At 48.1% G+C, this 23,803-nt stretch overlaps 2 protein-coding genes across 2 annotated transcripts; one reads left to right on the top strand and one right to left on the bottom strand.

Annotated features, from left to right (window-relative positions):
* The first annotated feature begins 9,737 nt into the window (after positions 1-9,737).
* PARP16 (poly(ADP-ribose) polymerase family member 16) lies at positions 9,738-15,299 on the top strand. The gene is made up of 6 exons (XM_068410546.1): positions 9,738-10,002; positions 10,690-10,827; positions 11,581-11,787; positions 12,890-13,061; positions 13,826-13,967; positions 14,592-15,299. The coding sequence occupies exons 1-6, from the start codon at positions 9,832-9,834 to the stop codon at positions 14,734-14,736; spliced, it is 975 nt and encodes a 324-aa protein (XP_068266647.1). The 5' UTR covers positions 9,738-9,831; the 3' UTR covers positions 14,737-15,299.
* Positions 15,300-20,060: 4,761 nt separating this feature from the next.
* On the bottom strand, positions 20,061-22,026 carry LOC137668914 (gonadotropin-releasing hormone II receptor-like). The gene is made up of 3 exons (XM_068410728.1): positions 21,520-22,026; positions 20,749-20,950; positions 20,061-20,470 (listed from the first exon to the last, which is right to left on the bottom strand). The coding sequence occupies exons 1-3, from the start codon at positions 22,024-22,026 to the stop codon at positions 20,061-20,063; spliced, it is 1,119 nt and encodes a 372-aa protein (XP_068266829.1).
* Between the last annotated feature and the right edge of the window lie 1,777 nt (positions 22,027-23,803).

Genomic DNA, 23,803 nt, shown 5'->3' with positions numbered 1-23,803 from the left:
CCAAGAGGTCAAGTAAGACAATGTTTGCACATGCAGTTTTTGATGGCTGATCTTGCTGCACCCAGGTATGTGACAGGAACCAAGCAGCCTTGTCCCAGCGTGCTCAGCATCTCCGCACGGTCTCACCTAAATGTCCTTTGCATCAGGCTTCTCCAACAGGAGTCAGAGCACCAGCTTGACTCCCACCAAGGTTCACCTCCAGTTTGGCCACCTAGATGCTTTTCATGGGATTTGCCGTGACACCACTGGGTCCCTCTTGCTCTGTACCCAACATGGCAAGGGTAAGGGTTTCACTGCTCCTGTTTGGGTGGATGGTGCTGGGGTGCATGGTTGGGATGGCTTGCTTGGGTGCATGGAGCTGGGAGGGAAAGAGAGGAGAGGGGACATGGACTGAGCTACCCGTGCCATGAGTTGTGTGGGGCTCAGCACTGGGCAGGTTGCTGGTTTTCACATTTCCTCAGCTATAATAAGCAGCAAATATTCCCTCTATGCCCCTTTGCCAAAGCAGAGCTTCCCAGGGTGGTTTAAAGGGCCTGAAACTTCAGGTCTTACAGTCACTTTAATGTGTGCAGAGCCCTCATGCGTCTCCAAGGATGGACATCTCTGTTTTATGAAACCTGAAAGCTTTAGAGAGCTCTGTCCCTCTCTTCATGCGGATAAAGTCAGACACTAGGGTCAGAGTTATTTTGGAAGAAGGACACATAGACTAAGAGGTCTTCTTCTTTAGGGGACCAGGCTGAAAATCCTGGAAGCTGTCAGCCAGGTACTGTTCCTGCTGAGATTCCCCAAGTTATGAAGCAGAACAATAAAGCTGAACCTCACCTCCGGGTGGCAATGGTGGGAGCTCTCCTGCCCAGCTCCTCTAGCACTCCACATCTTTGGGGCATGTGGAAAACCCAACGGGGAAATTCATCCCTCGACATGGATAGGACATGCCTTGGATTGAAAAGATGCTGTATCACCCGCTCAGCCAGCCGTTCCACCAAGTGCTGTCTTCCCACCACATCTCAAGCAAAGCCCCCAGTATATTCGCCACGGTTGCCTGCTGGTAGCTCGAGGTGGATTTGATGAGCTGAGAAGGACCAACAGTCCCATATGAAAGCCAGTGCTGTGTTAGATGTCCAATTCCTTTCAGAACTGGTACAGATGGAAACAGCTGCTGCAAAACAGAGCTGTTTCCCATTAGGTAGACAAAGCCAAGGGTCTCCTCTGAGTTTGCCAGGAGTTTGTTTCATCTGCAAGTTTGTCTCTTTTTAGGGGAGGCAGAATAGCTCTTAATAGGATTTCAGGATTGGTTTATCTATCAAGGACCAAATCCCACCGTGAGACAGCATCACGGAGAGATTATCCCATGTTCTCTGAAGGAGAGATTATCCCGAAAGGAGGCTTGTTTATGTTGAGCTAATGACAGATAATTGGTAACCCCCTTTGCGTAGCGGGGTGACCCAGCGAGCGCTCGGGAAGTAGGAAAGCAGCAGCATTTCCAAAGGAAAGGAATCCAGGGTCTGATGTGGACTCAATCCGAAAGAAAAACTTCTGGAAAGGATCAGGGCAAGGCCATGAATTTATGAAGTAGTTGTTTGGCTGACTCTAATTTTTAAAGCATTATTATCCTTTTAGCGGGGCTGTCGGGTAGATGGAAGCCAGAGCTGGCGTGATGAAGAGCAGCTGAATAGTGATTTGCAGCAGTTCCTGCCATCCACACTTTTTTTTTTTTGCAGAGCAACGAGCCAAATTGTTTGTAAACAGCTACCACAGCCCAAAATGCCACGAAAAGGGGAATTTCTGGACTTGTGAGGAATGAAGAGGGAGAATGAAAAGGGAAGAGAAACACCAATGGCAAGTCCTGAGATCCACTAGCTTTTGAAAGCCCAAAGCCAGAGGGAAGGTGATGGGAACATTTCCTTCGAATCCTTGGAGCAAACCTGGCCATTCCTTCCATCCTGACCCACCCGGGGCAAACCAAAGAGCCATTTCCACAGATCTAAATGCACTCCGTGTGCCCTTGCAGCGAATCCTTGCCTCGCTCACAACGCTGTCAGCCGCGTTTCTCCTGCACCACGTACGTGCCAAAGCAGCTCAGTCGGATGCTGCGTCTCTCTAACCTTCCAGGAGCTCAGATGCCACCTTCCAAGTAATGCAATCAAAACAATCCAGCTAAAAGCATTTCATCTGGCCTAGACTGACGTGAATTGTTTCTAATAAAACTAAAGCTCTGTGGGACAACTAATGGGTGCTTATTAGTACAGGCAATGGACTATTCAATCAAGCATATAAGGAAACTAATAGGGATTGATGGCCAAAATACAAGATGAGGGCTTACCTCTTTAAATAAACAGCTGATGGGCTGGTGATAGGATTAATCTTAGGTTTCTATAGGGAAAGTTTATACCTAGCTAATAAAGGGAAAAACAAAACGTGTGGAAAATAGTATCAGCGGGTCCCTGGAGGTTTTAATGGTGTTGCTTTTGCAGCCGTGGCAGCAGGTGGGTTTCCAGAGACACCCATCTTTCCAAACAGCACTAGTTTGAGAGAGGGTTAGCAGGTGGGGTAACCCAGATGATGCGAAAAATCCACAGAGCAGCTGGAAAACCTCTCCCAGCTTTTTTAGGTCTCTGACTGTTCTTTTCATCTTCACTTGCAATGGTCCTGGGAGTCACTACTGCAACCTTTGCAGAGGAATCATGAGCCCCAGGCTCTGAGACATGCTGGCGTTGAGAGGCTCGTGCAGAGTGAGGTTTGGCCAAGCTTCAGATAACCAGTTATTTCAGATAACACGATTTTGGCCAGAGCTACATGAGATTTCAGACCTTTCTCACTTCTGTTTCCCTTTCTGCAAAACACCCCACAAAGATAAATCTTGGCAGCTCTCTCTCGTACGAGACAAAACAGAACCAGCTCCCCAGATCTGACACAGCCGAAGTGCAACAAAATCCCCATTTCTGCTATTTTTGGAACTGTCAGAAAGAAACTCAAGTGACTTCCCCAACAGCAAGAAACCACAAGCTTTTCAGTTCTCACATTTAATTTCTGTTTCTCTCCCACGTTGCTTCTCAGGTTCATAGCCAGAATTTCAGATTTCATAAGAAAACCTTACACTACTCCACTGTAAGTGCTTGCCGTGAGCTCAGTTTATCTGTGACCTGGTACACGTGCTCTGCCTCCTTCGTGGGGTCGTTTACATTCAGCCATTTCCAAAACGAAGCTGCACAACTTTCCCTTTGGAATCAGCCCTTTCTGGTTTGTGCCAGCGTCACGGAAAAGAAATACTTCAAAAAAATACCCTGCGATTGTACGCAACATCCTCTGTTTGGGGCGCTGGGCAGTGTCACGCTTGGAGGACGGGCAGGATGGCCGTGAGCCCCCTTTTGCAACCCCCAGCCCTGGAGCTGCAAAGCTGCATTTCCCATAGGGGCACCTGCAGCATCCAGGGTCTCCTGGGCACAGACGAGTCCTTGCCTCAGCTGCAGCAGGAGCAGGTGATGGAACAGCATTTGCAGTGATCTCCAAGTTGTCAAGAGCAGGCTGGAGGGGCAAGCGAGCCAAGCTGTGAAGTGGCTTTGTGTCACTGGGTGCTGCAAAGCGTTTTTGTGGGACGAGGGAATCTGGCCTACAGCAAACACTGTCACCTCGTGCCATAGTGTGGCAATACCAGACCAAAGAGTGACGTATGCAGCTGCCTGTTTTTTGCTAACGAAGCCATCAGAACTGCCTTTGCCATAAGAGACGGTGCTGCCTCCAGGACAACTGTTGCGTGACCCCACAGGTCTCTTCCTGCAGCACTGATACGACTACTTTGAATTCTTCTCTTTTTTTTACCTGATAAGCAACAGGCACAGCTCATGTTGCATTTCTAAGAAGCTGGAGAAGACTACAGAGGTTGCAGTGAAGGGCTGGGCACGACCTGCACATGGCCCATGCCAGAGCACTCAGCTTCCTCCCTCCAGCAAGAGCGTTCCTGAGAGCCAAATCCCGCTGCAGCCCCCGCGCTGCCCTGGGGATGCCCCCACTGGCTGGCTAGGTGCAGGATCACAGCATGTACCTCCTTGGAAAAGCTGCAGAGCTCTCATTTGGGAAGCACGGAAGAAGCAATAGGTCCCTCCGTCATGGCAGGGGTTTGGCGATGGGTGGCAGCAGCCCTGCAGACCTGCACCCTGTGTGCTCACTCCAGACCTGGCTTGGATTGGAGCCCGTGACCTACAGGTGAACAGCTCCATATCCCATATCCAGTCTCCCACTGAGTTTATTTTCGAGTGTGGCAGATCAAAGACTGCTGTAAGGAGCAAATCTATCAAAGGCTCAGCTCCCTAAGATAGATCCATCTCGCTTTTATGTTTACTTTAAACAAGCACACTCCTTCCTATTGTTTATCAATTGCTTTAAAATGGATAATTATCAGATTTCCCTATTAATGGGAAAAATCAGGCAATCATAAATCTTAAAATGTGTTACTATCTGCACACTGCATGTATTACATCAGGGAAAAAACAATCTGCGGAGCAAACCCATTACCAAGTGACCATGTCTTGGCTCAGCAGCTGGTTTTAATTTCAGCATAAGAACCCCTCCGCACCCCAGCATCGCCTCCAGCCCTGCTCTTCCCATCACTTCTCTGGGAATGCTGCAAAACTCCAGCATCGGCCTCGCACATCACACGCTACAGCAATTCAAACGGGGAGGACCCGTGTGTCTGAGACAAAGAATGCCAGCTCACTCCTGCATCTGCCTGGCCTTCGATACGCTGTAAGCCCAGCTCTCTTCACACGCTGGTTTTTGGTCAAAACTGTACTTGCTTTAGTGGAGCTGCTCCTGAATTTCACCCAAATAACTGAAAAGGGCTTCTCTGGCTGCCTGATCATAGACATAAGGCATCAGAAAGCTCTGGGAAATTGCCATCTAGTAGGAATTAACCAATAGCGCTTTGCGTCTTCTGACGTGTTTGGAAGAAGTGAAAACTTCCTTTATTTCCCCTATAAAGTGACCTACACAAAGCTGAGCACGGCCTGAAATGGCTGGTGGACACTCCACCTTTCAAGTCCTGCTATCTTTCTGATGGCACAGAGCAAAAGAACAAGGGAACATGGGCCAAAAGACACGGGACAGTCTGGGGTTAAAGCAGCAGACTGGCATTCAGGAAATTCCAGGTGAGATTCTGGCCCTCTGCCCCAAAAAGGGTTGGACTCAACCATAGCCTTGAGGACTAATCTGAGTTTTGCTACAGATCATGAGTGGCTTTGGGTAAACTGCTTAACCATCCTCATTTCCCACTCCCCACGCTAGCTGGGATACTCGTGCCTGTTTTGCTGGGACTTTGCATGAATTATCTGGTATTTGGGAAGCTCTTAAATCCATGTAATTCACACGTAACAGTTAAATGTGGTCCTGCTTTTAGATTAGAACTGCAATAATTTAGAGCTGAGCACATTTTGTTTTGATTTTCTTATGACTATATGAATTCACCGAGACAAGTGACAGAGAAATATGATTCATCACATTCACATGACTATTTCCAAAACAGTTCTTACTTTTATCTGAGCAATTGGAAAATGTTAAAGGCAAGACTATTTTACCCAGCTAACTTAAGAAGGTTGTTTTATTCCACATTTCTGTTTTCAATAAATCTCTCAGGACAAAAACATCCCCTGCAGCATATATAGGCAAAGGACAAAAAGGTGTTAAATCCTAAGAAGGGGGAAGAGATAAATAGTTTACTTCTGTTATCTTTACCATATGTTCTATTCCAACTGGATACACATAAACAGCATGTAATCTTCAAGCTCAGCTTTAGACCCTTTGAAGTGACCTGACCATACTACTGATTTATTTCAAACTAACCTTTCTCTTTGAACCCTAGGTCAAGGTTAATTCTATAATAAAACATACCTTATACAGCTGGCTTTTCCAGCGGTGCTAGCAAGTAACGAACCTCTCAGTCATAAGCATTTGTTTCACTGAGTGTAGTATTGTATTTCTATTTTCCCTTCTCTGTATTAATTTCCTTCACAGACCCTAGTTAAGGGGGAAAAAAATCTCTTTTCCGGTCCACGAGATCAATTTTAAATACACTGGAATTAAATGAAGACATTTAAGCCACATTTCTTTGCTGAAATGCATCCACCAACACCAGAAACTATTTTTATTACAGTCTATGTTAAATAATCAGATCTCCAATTTCATAAGCTACGTTATTCAAACTCCTCCACTGGCAATGACCCTTTCAGAACCTCTTACAAAACCATCTTTGCACTGAATCATAGCAAACCACCCAGGATAGCTTTTCTACCTAGGAAAATTAAAGGGAAATACACTTGAAGTGCACTTTTCAGGAAAAAAAAAAAAAAGAGAGCTCCTTGCAAGTGCCCCCAGCCAGTCTTGCCCCCCGCCAACCAGGGGTGGAAAAGTGCACGAGCTACCTCGGCGGTGTGGGATGCAGTCGTCATGGGGTGCTGAGGCACATGGGGTATCGTTCAAAGGCTGCTCATCGGGTTGTTTTTCAGAGGACTGGAAAGATGCTTTTGCATCTCAGTCTCCAGCCCACGGCACGTACTCGCAGCACTTAATTAAAAAGCAGCAACACGCAAGCTACAACAGCAGCTGTTATGTATTCCTTCTGACTCCAAAGCCTTTGCTGACACGGTGCCTGTTAGAGCTGTCGGGAGAGGGATGAGATGAGATCTTCTGGGTTTGGGGCTTCCACGAGGCACAAGCTGGAAGACCTTATCTGCTGCAGCTAACACCAGGGGGGAATTGTGCTTCCCCTCCACATGAATGATGACTTTATCCAGGCTTATCCTCACATGTTTTGCAGGCCTGAGTCTACAGAGGGTTGATGTTCACCATCACAAGCACACAAAGGTGCACCTCCCTTAAAACCGGCACCAAAAGCTTTCAGTATTTCATCTCTGGCTTTGTAAAATGGGGTTTTAGTCTGGTGTTAGATGAGTTTGACCAGACAGCACTCTCGGACAGCATCGATACAGCAAACTTGTTATCTCATCAATATCTGTCATTGCCTAACGCAGCTGAGCTTGCCGTAATGGAAGCGCCATCCATTTGAAATCCCAAAGGTAGGCATCAGTTTTGGATCAATGCTCTCAGAATCTCCATTAACTATTATGATGCCAGTGATGGTTTAGATCTAGTTTGGCTTAATTTCTTCATGGCAGGACAAGTCAACAAAAGACCTTCACTTGAGAGACTCTCTTACAGCAATAAAGTGGCAGCACGGTGAGCCCAGCATCTCTAGAACTGATGTGGTCCCAAGGAAACCCTTTCCCCTCCAACTCTCCCAGCCCATTTCACCATGAAGAGTCCTTCTCTTCTACCTTCTCCTCAGGGACTATTGCCTGTCCCCACTCCTTAATCGCAAGGCGGGATTAAGCACAATTGCTCAGAATAGCAATGCAAAATTCCACCCAAATGCCTTGAAAGAGACATCTCCACCATTTTCTAATATTGTTCTTTAACAGGCATCGAAAATTATTACATCTAAGGATTTATTAGTGAATGAAATCAGCCAGTTAGACAGCCAACGACTGATTTTCAAAGGGATCACACAGAACAATTTAATATAATGCAAGATAATAAACATGTCCCGAGCTGAATCACTGAATGATGTCGCTAACAGCCTGTCAGAGATATCAGATATTTACAGCAGAATAAGGCACCACATCAGATAAAGTAAAATACATCCTCTCAAGGATATAGAAATACGGAAAGAAATCTCTCTGGCTGCATTTCGAGTCTGGGTAATTTCCATAACTCCTGAGAAAAAGCTTTGTGTGGTGCTAGACCTCTTCTTAGAAGTCACCCATCCTTGCTGCTGGTGTGCAGGAGACCCTGGGGACCAAGCACAGCATGGCTGCTACCCGGTCTAAGGAAGCCAATAGCAGAAAATACAGCACGGAATTGGAAATGTGCTGCTTGTGACACTCAGACAAACCTCTATCCGTGTGAGAAGTTCCACAAAGAGCAAACAAAATATAGATTTCAAGGTTCCATCTAAAACCTGCACAATAATGATCCATTACCAATATGTCAAGAAGGAAAAAAAATAGCATGGACCTCACAGGCTGGGTAATGTTTTAAAGATAAAAACATGTATAGGTATCTAGTAAATTGGGTAACCTAAACCAAAGGTACCTTTAAAATCATTTTGTCTACGTGTTGCCATTAAATATGTCAGACCCAAGCAAGTATTTGTGCTGTCCTAGAATTGATGGCTTCATATTGCAAGCTCCTTCATGCAGCTTTTATTGAAAGATGCAATTTTGATAAAACAGTAAAAAGCAAGTAAACAAACCTACAGCTCCAATTGATTTATGCACGTCATTGTGAAATCATTTTCAATGTAATGTAACTGTGCACAGTCTATGATCTATCTTGTTCTATCCAGAATTATGAAACCTCCTTATACTCCCAAGCCATTCAAGTGGGCGAGTAAGAATATGAACGCTGCACTTGAGAACGAAGTTCACATTTTGTTTGCTTCGATACCAGTTTGCCCTCAGACAGGATTTAATACCGCTGGTGTTCCTGTTCGCTATGAGTAAGGCTGCAAACTGCAGCTCCAGCGATCTCTAGAGATCAAGTTGCGAGATGAAAGTCCCATAACAGGTATCCACAAGTGACCTTAACATTTTTCCAAGCATCTGCAACAGTCTACATGTGCGGCGCCTGTATCAGTTACTCCATGGATATGTGCAGCATTCCTCCTGAATGAAGAAACCAAGAAAGGTGTTAGAAGACATCCAATATGTCTATATGTTTCCAAAATTGGTCAGCTAAGTAACTTGCACTCAGGAGACCAACAGAGTTTGGGTTGAGGAGACCTCCACCCTGTCTATGGTGACTTCTAATACATTGCGGAACTGGAGAGATGCTTCAGAGCACTAACACTGTGCCCGTATTTCAGAGAGGAAGATTGAGGCCCAATCTCAGGCAATGTGTGAATGCAATCTGGTGAAACCACGGGTAAGAGGATCAATTAAAAAAGTAAATTCCTCTCCCTTAATTCTGAAACATCAGCCTGCAGGAGACAACTCGAACAAACCTGGATTCATTCTTCGAGGCAACAAGTTTAGATGATAAAGGAAACAGCTAAGCAGTAACGTCATATACATGCTTTTGACTTACTATCACATAAGTCTGTTAAAATTAGAGCTACATAAAACCAAATTTTACACAAAAAGCAATCTCCCCAGATGACCATTCCGGCTAATCAGCATTGCTCTTTCGCATGAATGCAATGCCCAAGCTGGGAGTTTGCATCTGCTGTGCCCCAGCAGCCGAGGACGTGGGCCTGGGACCCTCCCGATGCCGAGCAGGGGACGGGGCACAAGCTGTCTGACAGGGCCCTGGGGTAATTCACACCCCAGCACGCTGCCACCATCCCGCCAGCCACTGTCCCCTGCCTCAGGGTCACGACGCGCTGGTGTTGTGGGTACGGAGAGCTGGGCTCCCCCTCCATGTCCTCCTTGCCCCACGGGCCATGGACCTGTCCCAGTCTCTACCCAACGGGAAGGCGCCATTTCCCCCCTGTGCCCCCTCCCAGTCTCTACCCGAGGGGAAGGTGCCATTCCCCCCTGTACCCCCTCACAGTCTCTACTCGAGGCGAAGGCGCCATTTGCCCCCATTTCCCTGCTCCCCGAGGCCCAGCCGCGGCCCTTGCGGCGCGGCCCGGCGCGGAGCGGGCGGAGGCGGCCGCCCGGCAGCGGGGCGGAGCGGCGGGGCCAGGCCGCGGCCCCGGCGGCGAAGCGGAAGGGGCGACACCGCCCGGGCGGGAGCTCTGGGCTTCTCGGAGCGGCGGCCGCTCGGCAGCCCCCGCCGGGCATGTCATCGCCCGGCCCCGGTCCCAGGGAGGCGGCGGGGAGGGACCCGCTGGCCGCCGACCTGCGCTGCAGCCTCTTCGCCGCCGCGCTGCAGAGCTACAAGCGCGACTCGGCGCTGAGGCCCTTCCCGGGCCTCTACGCGGACGGTGACACCAAGGACTTCGAGGCGCTGGTGAGTGCCGGTGCCCCCGGCCTGGGGGGCTGTATCCGGACCGGGGGGATACGGTGTTCTACCCTTGGAGCGAGCAAACAGCCTGGTGAAGGGCTGAGGAGAGCGGAGAGCCCAGGCCGAGCGTGCCCAGGCTGCTCCGGGGGAGAAGCCGGCCAGGGTGCCCACGGAGGTGAGGGCAAAGGTGCCTCAGCGTTACAGATAAAGCAGAATTAATTGTTTATCCCATCAAGGAATCCAGGTTTTACAGTACATTTGGGATTCCGACCAATAAAGCCACACGTGGAAACTTGCACATCCCATGTTGGGATACAAAGCTCTTTAAGAGCTTGCCCTACGTGAAATTCAAATTAATTTTGAAGGGTTTGTATTTCACACAGCCTGAACACCCCCTGTGCTTACCAGACTGCAGATACTGCATTGTGACGGGTTGTTTTCTTTCAGGAGCTTGTTTGGTTATTCTTGTGTGGACCTTGCAGATATTGTTGGTAAATATACATAGTTTGTAACTTGTCTGGTGTTTGTTTGTAGGACAAGTGACAAACTTTCCCAGGAACTGGATACAAATGTTTGTATCCGGCTCTTCAGTTCACAACCTATTAGGGTGAAATATTGTTTTGTTTTCACTAGAGGTCTCTGTTTAATCATAACAAAAAGAAGGAGCTTGTACTAAATGCCTGTTCTTGTTAGCTTGCAGATACCAACGCTTTACCAAGCCTGAAAGAACTGCTGGAGGCTGTGCCAAACACAGAGAAAAGGACCTGGGATTTGTTTAGTTGGATTTTATCATCTAAGGTCTTCGTGATACAAAGTACTAAGAAACAGGAGGTAAGTTTTGAATTCTGAAAGTCTTGATTAGAATTTGTCTTTTAAGGCAAACTTGCACTCAGAGAGTATTTCCTCCTGCCAGAAGTTGGTTACTGTGAGAGCTTGACAGTTCAACGTGAATGCATTTTTTTTTCCTGTATATAGAGAGGGTTGTTTGTTTTGTTCTTCAAATAAAATTTTCAGGAACACTGGTTGGAAGAAATAGTTATCGCTGTCAGGAGCTGATGATGGGCAGTGATTGTAGTTGGTTACTCAGTCCAACTCGGGTGTCATGGAGCTAGGTCCTGCTTCTCGCTCCAAAAGACAACCTTGTACTTCTGCATACTGCCCAAAAATGGAAAGGTTGAGAGCCACTGAGGTACTTCTGTAACAGGGATCAAAATAGTTGTAGAGATTAGTAGCAAGATGAAAAACAACTTCTGTTTTCAATTTTTTCCCGCTTCTAAGATCAGCTGATGAATATATCGTCTTAGTAGCCTTAGAATTGTGATGTTGTCTTGACATTGTCAATTAATTCATAATCACAATTCAGGTTTTTTTTTCTGGCAAGAAGAATTAGGATTTAGCTTTGATAGCAAGAAACTGTCAGAATTTTTACTGCTTACTCCTTCTGGATTGTGACAGTGTTGAATTCTGACACAGAAAGCGTAATCAAAAGACGTAAAGCAATATGAAAAACTAAGGACAGTAATCAAAATTTCCAGTGAGTAATCTAACCCCATAAACCAACACATATTCCTTCCTGTTTTTAAGTACGAGAAGATCCAAGAACTCACAGGGATGTCTGGGGCTGCGGTTCCTGCTCCGGACTACCTCTTTGAGATCGTTTATTGTAATCAAATGAACGCCAAGTTTGCCGAGACCAAGGGAAAGCGGGACCTCATCTATGCCTTCCACGGGAGTCGCCTCGAGAACTTCCATTCCATACTGCACAACGGCCTGCACTGCCATTTGAACAGGGTGAGGCTCCTGGTATTGGCACCATCTTCTGTGGGTCCCTTGCAGCTAGTGACACTTTTTAAAAATAGGCCCAAATTCCTTGATGGGTATGAAATGTGCTGATGATCTTATACTGCTGTTTTCACTTCAGCATAGGTCTTTGTGGATGGTTGTGTTGGATTTTCTAGTGCAGCCTAAGGGTGAAAACTGGAAGTGGCACAAATCCTTTGCTTTTTTCTAAGAAGTGTAATGCCTCTGAAAACGCTGGCCTGTCTGACAGCCTGCAGCTGGAAAGTGCCTGTGCACGGAGGAGGAGGATAGTGACCAATGCAGAGACTCTCTCTGCCTGGCCTCAAGCTTAGATCAACTAAATTTTAGGTGCTCCTTGCAAATGGAGCCTTCTTTAAATGGCCTGGTTAGGGGAGACATCCTGTAGGATTTGCACCTCTTCCTATTTCAGCAGCAAGGCAGTTGGGACTCCTGGCTTTTTGGGGCATTTGTAAAGCAGCTTTGACACAGCAGCTGCTTAACCTTCCAGTCAACCTGGAGTATGTTTTTCCCCCACATTCTTTATGAGTAATGGCTTATCAGGTACAGTGGACTTACTGGATTAATAATTTTAGCCAGTGTGTCAAATCCTCTGATTCAAAGTTATTAAAACAGTTACATTTGAAAGGAATTCACAACTGAAAAGTACTTCCCTCTTTTTCTAGTGAAGCCTGGATTTAGATGTGAGTAAAGCCTTGCCTTGTTTGTGGAGGTTGGGTCATTTGAATGATGGCAGTCTCAATAAATCAGTGAAATGCCTCTAACAGCAGCGCAGTCATGTTGATATAAAATACTTATGCTGGCAAACTAAATCCAAATCCGGGAAAGCATGAATCTGTCCACACCAAGGGCTGTGCCAAGCAGCTAATTTGAGGGATGGGAGAGGGCAGCTGCCCCACCCCAAGGAAGTTTTGCCAGGAAAAAAACAGTGCATGGACTAGGCCCAAAACAGGTCAGAAAAACCTTTCTTAATTTACCTTTTGAAACAGAGCTGCAGTCTGAAAGTAAAGAACACTTGTGTGCTGTTCATGGTTTGCACTACAGGATTTTAGGCTATATTTCTGCTCCATTTCAGACATCCCTGTTTGGTGAAGGTACCTACCTCACCAGTGACCTGAGCCTGGCTCTCCTGTACAGCCCTCATGGTCTGGGTTGGCAGCACAGTGCGTTGGGCTCTATCCTTAGCTGTGTAGCTGTTTGCGAGATCATTGACCACCCAGATGTGAAGTGTCAGGTGAAAAAGAAAGGTGAGTCTATTGCCATAACAACTATGTGTAGTTCATATCTTACTTAGCACTTCTCACATCTCAGCTTTGCACATAGATGCTATCATATACGAACAGTGCAGTGTATGGGGTGTGGATACCCTTCAGCAGAAGCTGGCTGCAGGCTCCTTTTCCAATTGACCCCTCAACAAATGCACAACAGCCTCATTGTCCATGAAGCTTCTCTTAAAATAGTATATTTAAGGGGTAGAAAAGATTTTAGTGGCATCATTTGTTTTTTCTAGTTTCAGTAATATGATAGAATCATGTTCCATAGTGCCCGATCGTTTCACCTCTGATGGTGGGACAGAAGCATCACAAATGTATCAAGAATGAGCTGTGTCAGATGTTTGGGAAGCCTCTGCTTAGATTGTTCTTCTCCTTTGCCTGCTTCCTGCTTGCATGGCTCAATCAGTCCTTCCATGTTGTTTTTCTTTCCCTGTTAATATTAGCAGCTCCTCAAGCACCATGTGGGAGACCTTATCACCCTGGTCTGGGCCATAATGCCATCCATACCGAGGATGACTAGGAGTGGTATAGCCTCAAGCAAACTTTTCAGTCTATTCTTGGATGCTAAAGGATTCAGGGGAATACCAGGACTAGGTCTTTGGTTATCTCATTCCCCTTCTTGTGGGTGTGGTTGTGTGGGTGTTCTTGGTTTGCTTTTTTACAGTCACTTGAAGTTATCCATCTGGTTTTGCTTTTCTGTTCCCCCAAAAGATCTCTTCTTTTCTCTTCCTGTGCAGATTCAGAAGAAATAGACAGAAAAAGAGCAAGAGTGAAAAACAGTGAAGGGGGTGACGTGCCACAGAAATACTTTGTTGTCACAAACAACGAGCTTTTACGAGTTAAATACTTGCTAGTATACGCACAGAAACAGCACAGGAGGTAAGAGTTCCTCTATCTAGAGTGATGAGCTTGCTATGACAGCGGATAAACACATCTTGTTTTTGAAAAACAAGAGAAGACAAGCAAGAAAGATATGCTGCACTGCCAGAATTTGTTTTTAGCCTGTTTCCTGTGGAAATGAGGCTTACACCATCATGTTGCCTCTGTCTTGCTCTTCGACACTCCCAGGCTCAGCTAAATTTGCTTTTTCACCTGACCTGGAAGCACTCAGTATCTTTGAGAGCTCTAATGATCTGTTTGTGGCAGGAAATAAAGAGTGAAACTCTGGCGAGTGCAGCTCTTAGAACTAGGGCAGTTTTAACTCTGCCCTCATCTATCCTGAGTGGCAGCATTCACCCAGCTGATCAATGTGTGTGTACAGGCCAGGCAGTCACAGCTCCAAACCACAAAGGTAGGTGTGAAGATGGGGAGGACGGACAGGATTGTGCACGGAGACTTAGGGAAAAGGGACAGAGAATCAGGCTTTGTTAGTTACAGGGATTGTGGAACAACTTTCTGGTTTTATTGCATTAGCTTAACCATTTAAACTAACAAAAATCTTAATACTCTTTGCCAAGGTATTTGTGCATCTGTGACAGAATTCATGCACTTTTCCCTTTTCAGGCCTTCTAGTCAATCTTCCTGGTTTTATACCCACCGTTTTGCCCTAATGATGATGCTGTACCTACTGCTGCTAATAGTGATAGGGGCCAGCAACTCGCCCACCTTCGTCTACTACTGGCACAGAATGTTTGACTCGGAGAGATGAATCACCCGAGATGATAAACTGTTATTTTCACCACGTGCCTTAATAACAGCTGATCTGCAACGCACTGCATCTGTTCCAGAGCTCTGGAAGTAAAGGTGCCTGGAGCTTCCCAGTTCTGTCACTGATGTATTATCCTCATGGCATCTTGCCATTTATTCTTATTTCTGTGTTCCTGTGATTCATGAGGATGCCCAGTACAGCTGAAAAGGATCACAGTGGTGCAGCTTAGCATGAACCAATTGTTAAGGGTCCATGGGAAAAAGTTATTTAAAATTAATGAAAACAGAGGGTGGAAACACTCAGGTGTAACCATTTCCTGTCACACTGAGGTATGTTTGCACAAGTTGGAAAGGAGGATTTTTCCACAGGTCAGGCAAAGCAACCTGTAGGGAGTCTTACCAGTTTGTTTTCAGAAGCTGAATGTAGCGCTGTTTATCCTGTATCAATGCAGATGGGATCACTTTTAAAACTAACTTTGGCTTTGGCCAGGAATTTTTATATTTGAGCATAATGATTGTAAGAAAACAACAAGAAATAAAACAACTGAAATGGAAGAAGTTAAATGGTTTCTAGTATGGTTTTTTTCTCCCCTCCCTTGTAAAACATCTACAAGGTTTGTGCTCTCAGCGATGATCCCTCTTGTCCTTGGTTAGTGTGCAGATCAGACAGACCCAGGCCCTTCAGCATCGATACCGAATAAGGATTATTCCTATCAAACTGCCTTCCACTTGTGTTTTCTGCACCAAGAGGAGGGAGGGTCAAGGGTTCCACTTATGCTGCTACCTGACAAGCTTCTTGGGGTTGGGGCTGCCTGGGTTTTGGGATCTGGTTCGACATTTTTCGCCTGTATTAAATTGTTTTCAGCCTTTACGAACAAATGGACTAACCAGCAGTAACGTGCCAACTATTTCCTGAAACACTTGCAAGAAATGGAGTAAAACAGCAGCAGAACTGGCAGGTTGTATTTTATGTCTGTGAACATTTATAGTACAGTTAACTTCATGTAGACTTCACTTAGGCCTCCACATGACAACTTGTGCACAGCTATGTGTTTTTAAGATGGATTGTCCACTCAAGTTTTCACAAAGAGGGCGAGTTTTCTATGGTCAGAATTATGGCAGTTACTGTTTGCAAAGTGCTTTGGCTTAATGCTGGTGCGTAAACCTCAATATATCTCGGATTCATCTTTTCTAACCTTGGAGAAGGGCATTCTTACTGCATTTTGGGGGGTTGCTTTAAAACATACGTACAGACACATGCAAGCTAGCTGTGGAACATAAAGAAGGAAACACTAAACCCTCTCCCCCTCCTGTCTGAGTCTTTTGTATTTGCTGCTGTTACAAAGCAACCTACAACTACCTGAAACTGAAAAAGGAGCAAAGGACTGTGCTGTGATCAGTGACGGGGCATGGGATAAACCTGATGAAGAGCCCCGGGATTCCAGACAAAGAAAAGCTAGAGATGTGCCACAGCTCAAGCTTGCAGCCTGGCTTTTAGTAGTAGACTCGATAAACGCAGGTTTTCATTGCACAGTGAACCCTAACCACAAAAAAAAAAATACCTCATCACATATTTCCAGCAAATGAGTCTCTGATTACTACCTTAGTCATTAAATATTTCAAAGAAAACCTCTTCTTTCTCTGATGTTGTTCTGGTACCTAATTGCCAGAAATAATGACCTGGTAATCGGGTTTTCTAACTCAAGGCTGAGAACGAGTTCGTTTACAGCAACCCCTCTTCTTTGTGGATGGAGCTAGAAGCATTTATTCCAGTTAATTTTGCTGCCAGAACAAATTTATTTATTCACCATACAGCTTGCAAAACAAGAACATTATAATCCAATTCCCCATTGCCTTTTACAGTCCATTAATAATGCTCACTGTTACAGCACGTTGTGTTGCCTCAGCCCAAGAAATGCACGTGCTAATTATAGTGTTGATTTGCAATTAAAATATACATAAACTAATAGTTTATTGCACAACAGATTCAGCTACTTCATAGTAGTTTACTCCTTGATATTCCAACGCAGAAACTTGGGGTTTGAGATATCCATGCGGTTTCTGGGAATATTTGCCCATTTTTGGTCTACCTCAGCATGTTATATATAAGTATGTGTCAGTTTAGGGTAAAACCAGCCAGAAGACCTAGAGGTTTTTGATGTTATCTAAAGGATATTGTGTTGTTAAAAGGCACAAAGCTGGGAGGCTGCAAGTGAGGTGAAAGGAATGGATGGGGAGGAGCGCAGCAGGGTTTTGAAGTACCAGCAGGTATCAAGGGAAAAAAAAATATATAAAAAAAAAAATCAGCTTTTTCTGCTTTGAAGAATTTGAATAGACCCAGAAGAAAGAGGTGGCTGCAGGTAGGGGCTGAGTCCTGATGGACATGTCTCAAGTGCCCCTCGAAGAGCTTGTAGCTCCATCCGTCACACTCCCAGTGCTGCAGGGATGCTGAGCACAGCCTCCTCAGCGCTTCAGCTCCACATCTGCAGAGCGGGGTAACGCTGTCCTCCAAGGCAATGGGAAAATAAATGCATTTAAGGTGTTGGGATTCTACCTTAGCAGGCCAGCAAAATACCCAATCTCCTCCTCCCACGCTTGTTTTCTGTGCTCCCTGCTGATTTCAGCATGTGTTTCCCAACGTGGCAAGATGCAGTCAGCTGGACTAACGCGGGTATTGTGCTGAGTAACTAACAATATTAACGAATTAACCCGAGGTTCGCGTTAACCTCTTAAGCCACTTGCGTGGCTCTTTGAACATGGACAGTATGAGAAAAATGCTAACGGGGAATGAATCAGAATTTCCTCCTGAACAAAGGACCTGAAGCAGGCAGCCCAGGGTGAGGTCGAGGAGTTGTAAAGTATAGAGCTACCTGTGCTTATTAATATGTTCGTTACTGTGGTGAATATTAAGGAACTGTTACAGAGTTGGACAAAGCCAGCCCTGCTGTGACTGCAAGGACAAGTGTGGCAGCTGGTGTATCCTGGGAGGAACAGGCAGGTTTTGGAGAAGTGGGAGAATTTTGTTCCCATAAAGGGAAATGGATAATAAATATAAGTATTTTATGAAAAGCCCAACCTGCTTCTGCCCCCTCCCTGCACCCGTGGGGTGTAAAGGTGGTGGGTCCCTCCCACGAGAGAAAAAGTGCTCCTTGCTCCTCGGAGAAGGGCTCCGAGCTCTCCTGCTGCTGCACAGGGGAGGACAAGCAGCCTTAAGTGTGTGAGCAGTGCTGGACCTGTTCTCTCCCACTCAGCAGAGAGCGGGTGAAGAATGTTTTTGGGAAATTAAAGACACTTTCCTGCTCATTTGAGGCTTGCCAGAAAACCAACACACCTTCAAGGTCTGCCTCCATCAGCCATCATCAGTAATATAAACAGAGAGACCAAATGAGTGTCTGATGAATAAATTAGCGTCCCCTACCACAAGTCATTCCCATCACCTTACAAGAAACACTTTTTTGCACTGTCTGAGCCGAGCCAGCCTGGCAGCAGCGAGCCCCATTCCCATTAGAGTTGCGTAATTAACCTCGAGCAGAAACGAGCCCAGGAAAGACAAACAGCAATTACGCATCTCATTGGAGTCTGGATGCTTCCTAAAGGGCTCACGCTAATCCCCACCAGTCGGTCTGGGTTCCTGCAGCTCTAATTGAATTTTTTTCTCCTTGGACAGCACGTTTAGCATAAACAATAGTCAGTGTGGGGAAAGGCACGTGCTCAACCCCCGTCTACAGCTGGGCATCACCCTGAGCATGGTGGCGTCCCATATCCTCATCACCCAGCCTCAGCCAACCTGCAAACACCATTTGCCACCCCTCCAATTTTAGTAACTTGTTAGCTGGGGCACTGGGAGACCAGCGCAGATCCTTTCTGATCGATGGGGATTCATCCCCTCTTGGAGACAGGGTCAAGAAAGCCCCCTCAGTGCCCAAAGGAGGTGTGCTTTCTTGGGGGGGGACATCTCCCAGCTTCCCTACACATGCAATCACAGCAAGTCAAGAGATGTTTTTAAAACAAAGCTCCTTCATCCTGATAAAGTCCAGATGCTCATTCAAAGCTGCAATGGCAACAGAAACACCCAAGGAACTGCCTTCTGCCAAGCCCAGAGCTCCTGAGCTGCCCAAAGATTCCACAAAACCAAAAATAAAAAACTCCACCTGGCTCAAAACTAATTTTCTCTTCAAAAGCAAAAAACACATTTAACAACAATCAGCAGAGGATGAACAAAGAAATCATCCACTATTTCTAATCACACAGAAAGGAACAGCACAGTTGAATAAACCCATCTCTTCAACCCACACGCAGAAATGAGGCCTCCACCTCCACAAGCAACTTCTGGCACATTGGTGAAAAGCAAAAAAATCCATTTTACTCACCACAGCTCAGCCGATCCTTCCAACAGCCTCCCTTGCCCTCGCAGTGCAGCCAAAGAGCACCAGCACCCACCTGGCACCCATAAGTGCAGATGGGCTCCTCCCCCCACAGGTGCTTCCCATCACCTTCCTCATTGGGACACCTGGGGCATCACCTGTGGGGTGGCTGCACCCACCCCGCTCGGGGCAGAGATGAGGTGCTGGTGTTGGGTCAAGCCCTTAGGGCAAAGCAAATATGGGGACAGCCCAGCACGTGGTCTCCAAAAGGGAGAAGAAACCCCACTCCACCCCATCCCATTGCACTGTGGTTCTTTGTACCCCTCTTGCCTGAGCCCCTTCCCTCAGCACCCCCTCCCTCCCCACCATGCCCAGGGGGACTAATGCCCCTGCATCAGTCACTCCCCAAAGATTTAGATCCTTCCCAGGGCTTGACACACAGCCATGGGAGAACGGGGCAGGCTCTGAGCCAGGAGATCAGAAATTTCCAGAGATCTTTTCCTACAATGGGTGGAGAAAACGGAGTAAAAGCCTTGATGGCACCTTTGCAGCCTCTCAGGGTGACACCACTTAGCGCTGTGCATCCGTGCAGCTCCATACCTGGGTGTAGGTGCAAAGGGCACTTGAAGACTGGCCACCCCACGTGGCTCTGGACCACTGAGGAGGAGACGTGTCTCCTCCCAGGGGTCAATGCTGGAAGTGTGGCAGATATTTGATGCCAGAATCAGGGCTAGAGCATGTGTAGCGTACAAAAACGACAGTTTTCTAGTTGTCACAGGGCTGCCAGGACATGGAGGAATGACCATAAATACCCCTAAACGTTTTTCGCCCTGAGTACATGCAGGAGACCCTCACCCACCGCAGTCAGGTGGCAAACCCCCTTATGACAGTCTCCATAATGATCCTATGGGACAAAGCAGCCCCAAAGCTGTGCCTCCCATCTCCATTTGGATACGTCTCTTCAGCAGACCGTGTTGACAGTTGTCCCATTGGAGCCCCCTGATGCCACCCCACCATTTACAGCACCATCCTTGATGTTCTTCTCCAAATCTGAGACAGGTTTGTGCCTCTCGTGCCTGGTAATGGCTGTTTCAATGCCCCTGAGACACAACTGCACGTCCTCCCGAAAAGAGGGGGTGTACAGTCCATAAATGATGGGATCGGTGCATGTGTGCAGCAAGCCAAAGAGAAAGAAGCTGTGGTTGACATACTCTGGCATCTTCTGGATCATGGCTGGCTGGAACCAGTACCACAGGCCCAGGAGGTAATATGGGGTCCAGCAGATGATGAAGGTGGCAACGATCACTATGGTCATCTTGAGAGTCTTCATGCGTGCCTTGGAGATGTGGTCGTTTTGATTTCTTACCAAACCTGCCAGGAAGAGTCAAAAGGTTAGCTGGAGATGGGAGAAAACCAGAACATAACCACTCATGACTGTGCTTCTGCCAGAGAGGGGAGACCATCTCATGGCCTGGTCCATGGCCCACAGGAAGCAGAAGACAGCAAAGAGGAGGGTCAAGAAGTCTGTGTCAAACCCCTTGGTTAGATTATCCTTCAAAGGGTGTTGGGAGAGATCCAAGAACACTCCAGGCTGGAGCAGGGTCAATCATAGAGTCGTGGTGGACACCAAAGGGCTGGGACCTGCTTACCTTTGTTGATCTTTAGCTGCTTACTGATCTCCCAAATGATCTGGATGTAGCAAACAATCATGACGCTCAGGGGGATGATGTAGAGGGTGGTGAAGGTGAACATGTTGTAGACGATTTCCTCCCAGTGCGCTCGGAAGCTCCCATGAGTAACACACTGGGTGAAGTTCCCTCCCGGAACCGTGTGCAGGTGGAAGAGGAAAAGCTGAAATGGAGAACCAAATAATAACTCAGAGAGGCTTTGGAACAGGGCACCACGTCCTGCAGATGCTCCTGGTTGTGCGTGGAGAGCACCTCCCTGCCGCTGTTGGTCTGTGAGAGCTGCTCTGGGCGCCTAACTCATGGCTGTGGCCAGGATGGGTGGGATCTGACGGCTGTGAAATCCCATTTTCTAGCCATACCAAATGTTATTTTGGCCAGGAACTGCTCAGGTTTGTCTTGCTCTGCTCCAACATGTTTTGCAGTGGTGCAGTGATGCCTTTTTAGGAGAAGATAACCATGTGCATGAGGAATAAAAAATAGTGGACACAATTTTTTCCCAGCCCTCAGCGTAACACCCTGATAGTGTCGCAGTGAACGGGTGCTACAAGGAAGGCACAAAGCAGCTCTGAGCACCCAACACAGCCACCACACCGCTTCGCTCAGCAAAGCCAGTCCAGTGGTGGTGGAGCCCATGGATTGGGATGGACTTGTTGGGGCTGCCGGGATGGGGAATCCCTTCTCCAAAACCACCCCAGCCTGGGCAAACCAGATGGGGAGGGCACTGAGCCCTACCTGGGGCGAAGCCAGGAGCATGCTGCTGGCCCAGGCAACGCGGAGCAGCAGCCCATTGCGTCGGCGAGCGCGGGAGAAGGGATGGAGGACGGCAGCGTGCCGGTCAAGGCTGATGACCACCAGCACCAGGGCGGCCGCATACATGGCGAAGAGCTTGAGGAAGTTGAGGAGCTTGCAGGAGATGTCCCCCCCGTACCACTGCACCGTCACGTTCCACACCGCATCCAGGGGCATCACCACCACTGTCACCAGCAGGTCGGCCAGTGCCAGGCTGAGGATCAGTGGCCGCACGTGGGATTTCCTCCTCTTCTTCAGCAAGCTGCCGAGCACCGCCGTGTTGCTGCCCGCCGCCAGCAAGAAGAAGACGGCCGTGACTATCACGCGGACCTTCGCTGCTTGCGTGAACCTGGGCTCGACCCAGCACCCGGGGCAGCCAGGGGCTGAGATGTTGGCGTCCCCCTCCACGGCGGGGCAGCAGGGAGACGTGGGGAGCTGCTCATCGCTCATCCCCTGCCAAATGCAAGCGGCAAAGTGAACCCCCTCTTAGGGACTGTGTCGTGTGCGGCAGAATCACAGAATCAATCAGGTTGGAAGAGCCCTCAGGGATCATCGAGTCCAACCATTGCCCTGACACCACCATGGCAACTAGACCATGGCACTAAGGGCCATGTCCAGTCTTCTCTTAAACCCCTCCAGAGATGGTGACTCCACCACCTCCCTGGGCAGTCCCTGCCAATGGCTAATGACCCTTGCTGAGAAGAAATGCTTCCTAATGGCCAACCTGAACCTCCCCTGGCCAAGCTTGAGGCTGTGTCCTCTTGTCCTATCGCTAGTTGCCTGGGAGAAGAGGCCGACTCCCACTGCGCTACAACCTCCCTTCAGGTAGTTGTAGACTGCACTAAGGTCACCTCTGAGCCTCCTCTTCTCCAGGCTAAACACCCCCTGCTCCCTCAGCCGTTCCTCGTAGGTCAGACCCTCCAGACCCTTCATCAGCTTGGTTGCCCTCCTCTGGAGTCGCTCCAACACCTCAACATCTTTCTTGAAGTGCGGGGCCCAGAACTGGACACAGGATTCAAGGTGCGGCCTCACCAGTGCCGAGTACAGAGGGACGATCACTTCCCCAGACCGGCTGGCTACACTATTCCTGATAGAGGCCAGGATGCCATTGGCCTTCTTGGCCACCTGGGCACATTGCTGGCTCACGTTCAGCCAGCTGTCGATCAGCACCCCCAGGTCTTCAACAGGCAGCTTCAATAGGAGGAGAAATGGGGAGATGGTGGGATCTGCACCCGAGGAACCAGCAGCAGCCTGCCAGTCCTGGCCTGTCCCTGCATGTCCCTGCCTGTCCCCGCCGTGTTGCCCGTTCTGGCGAGCTGCTGCACCTCCCGGTCGCGGTGACACCGCCCGGGTGCCCTCTCTGGCTAACCCCTGCCGTAGCTGTAGTCATCGCTCACACACACATGTATTTTTAGCTCACTGCGAGACGGTTGAGCAGCTGGGAGGTGGGAGCGGTGGCCAGGACCGTGGGACAAGCTGCTGCCCACCAGCGCCTGGCTGGGAATGGGTCACACCGGAGCTGGCTGAGCCTGTGCCGGAGCAGCCGTGCTCGGTTCAAGGACTCGTCCTTCCAAAGCGGCTTTGCAAGCAGGGCTCAGCTTTTTAGAAACCCCACGACACTTTCCATTATTAAATCTTACTGGTCTACCTCTATCTCCAGCGGGGATATCTCCGGGGCCGTGGGTGGGAGCACCTGGGGGTGGCCAGGAGGGGAGAAGGGGCATCCCATGCTGGCCAGGGACTGACAGCAGCTCTCGGGAGAGGATCACGGTGGCATTTAGGAGCCTGGACCTTCCCAGGACCCGAGCAACACCAGCTCAACACCTCCGTCCATTTGCCTTTGGGAGGTGAAGCAGAAGGAGGAGGTGAAGGCAGAAACACACCAGCACTGGCTGGTGGGTAGGGGGTGACGAGCAGCGTGGTGGTCCCCCACGGCTTGATTTAATGGCCCTTTTTTCCCAAACACAACCAGCCTGGGGACAACTCACATTTCAAGGGCAAATACTTCCAACTCTCGGGGACACGAGCTGTTAACAGTCCCAGCCAGGATATATCTCTTACCCTTTCAAGCACCTCCTGATTTGCTGATACCAAAATAAAACATTCCCCACCTTTGCACAAATAACACGATCAGCACAGATCAAATCTGTCTCCCCAGCTCTGCGGGATGGAGCTGGTGACACCTTGCAGCAAGCCACCACCCGCACCCCGAGCCCCGGAGAGCGAG

This window comes from Nyctibius grandis, chromosome 11, assembly GCF_013368605.1.
Source record: "Nyctibius grandis isolate bNycGra1 chromosome 11, bNycGra1.pri, whole genome shotgun sequence".
Classification (NCBI taxonomy): Eukaryota; Metazoa; Chordata; class Aves; order Nyctibiiformes; family Nyctibiidae; genus Nyctibius; species Nyctibius grandis.
This window is presented reverse-complemented; position numbering and strand designations above follow the sequence as displayed.

Coding starts and splice junctions, on each gene's coding strand:
- LOC137668914 (XM_068410728.1), bottom strand. CDS start 22,026: ATGAGCGATGAGCAGCTCCCCACGTCTCCCTGCTGCCCCGCCGTGGAG. Junction 20,951..21,519: donor TGCTCCTGGCTTCGCCCCAG/GTAGGGCTCAGT, acceptor TCTCCATTTCAG/CTTTTCCTCTTCCACCTGCA. Junction 20,471..20,748: donor GCAGCTAAAGATCAACAAAG/GTAAGCAGGTCC, acceptor TCTTCCTGGCAG/GTTTGGTAAGAAATCAAAAC.
- PARP16 (XM_068410546.1), top strand. CDS start 9,832: ATGTCATCGCCCGGCCCCGGTCCCAGGGAGGCGGCGGGGAGGGACCCG. Junction 11,788..12,889: donor TGCACTGCCATTTGAACAGG/GTGAGGCTCCTG, acceptor GCTCCATTTCAG/ACATCCCTGTTTGGTGAAGG. Junction 13,968..14,591: donor GCACAGAAACAGCACAGGAG/GTAAGAGTTCCT, acceptor TTCCCTTTTCAG/GCCTTCTAGTCAATCTTCCT.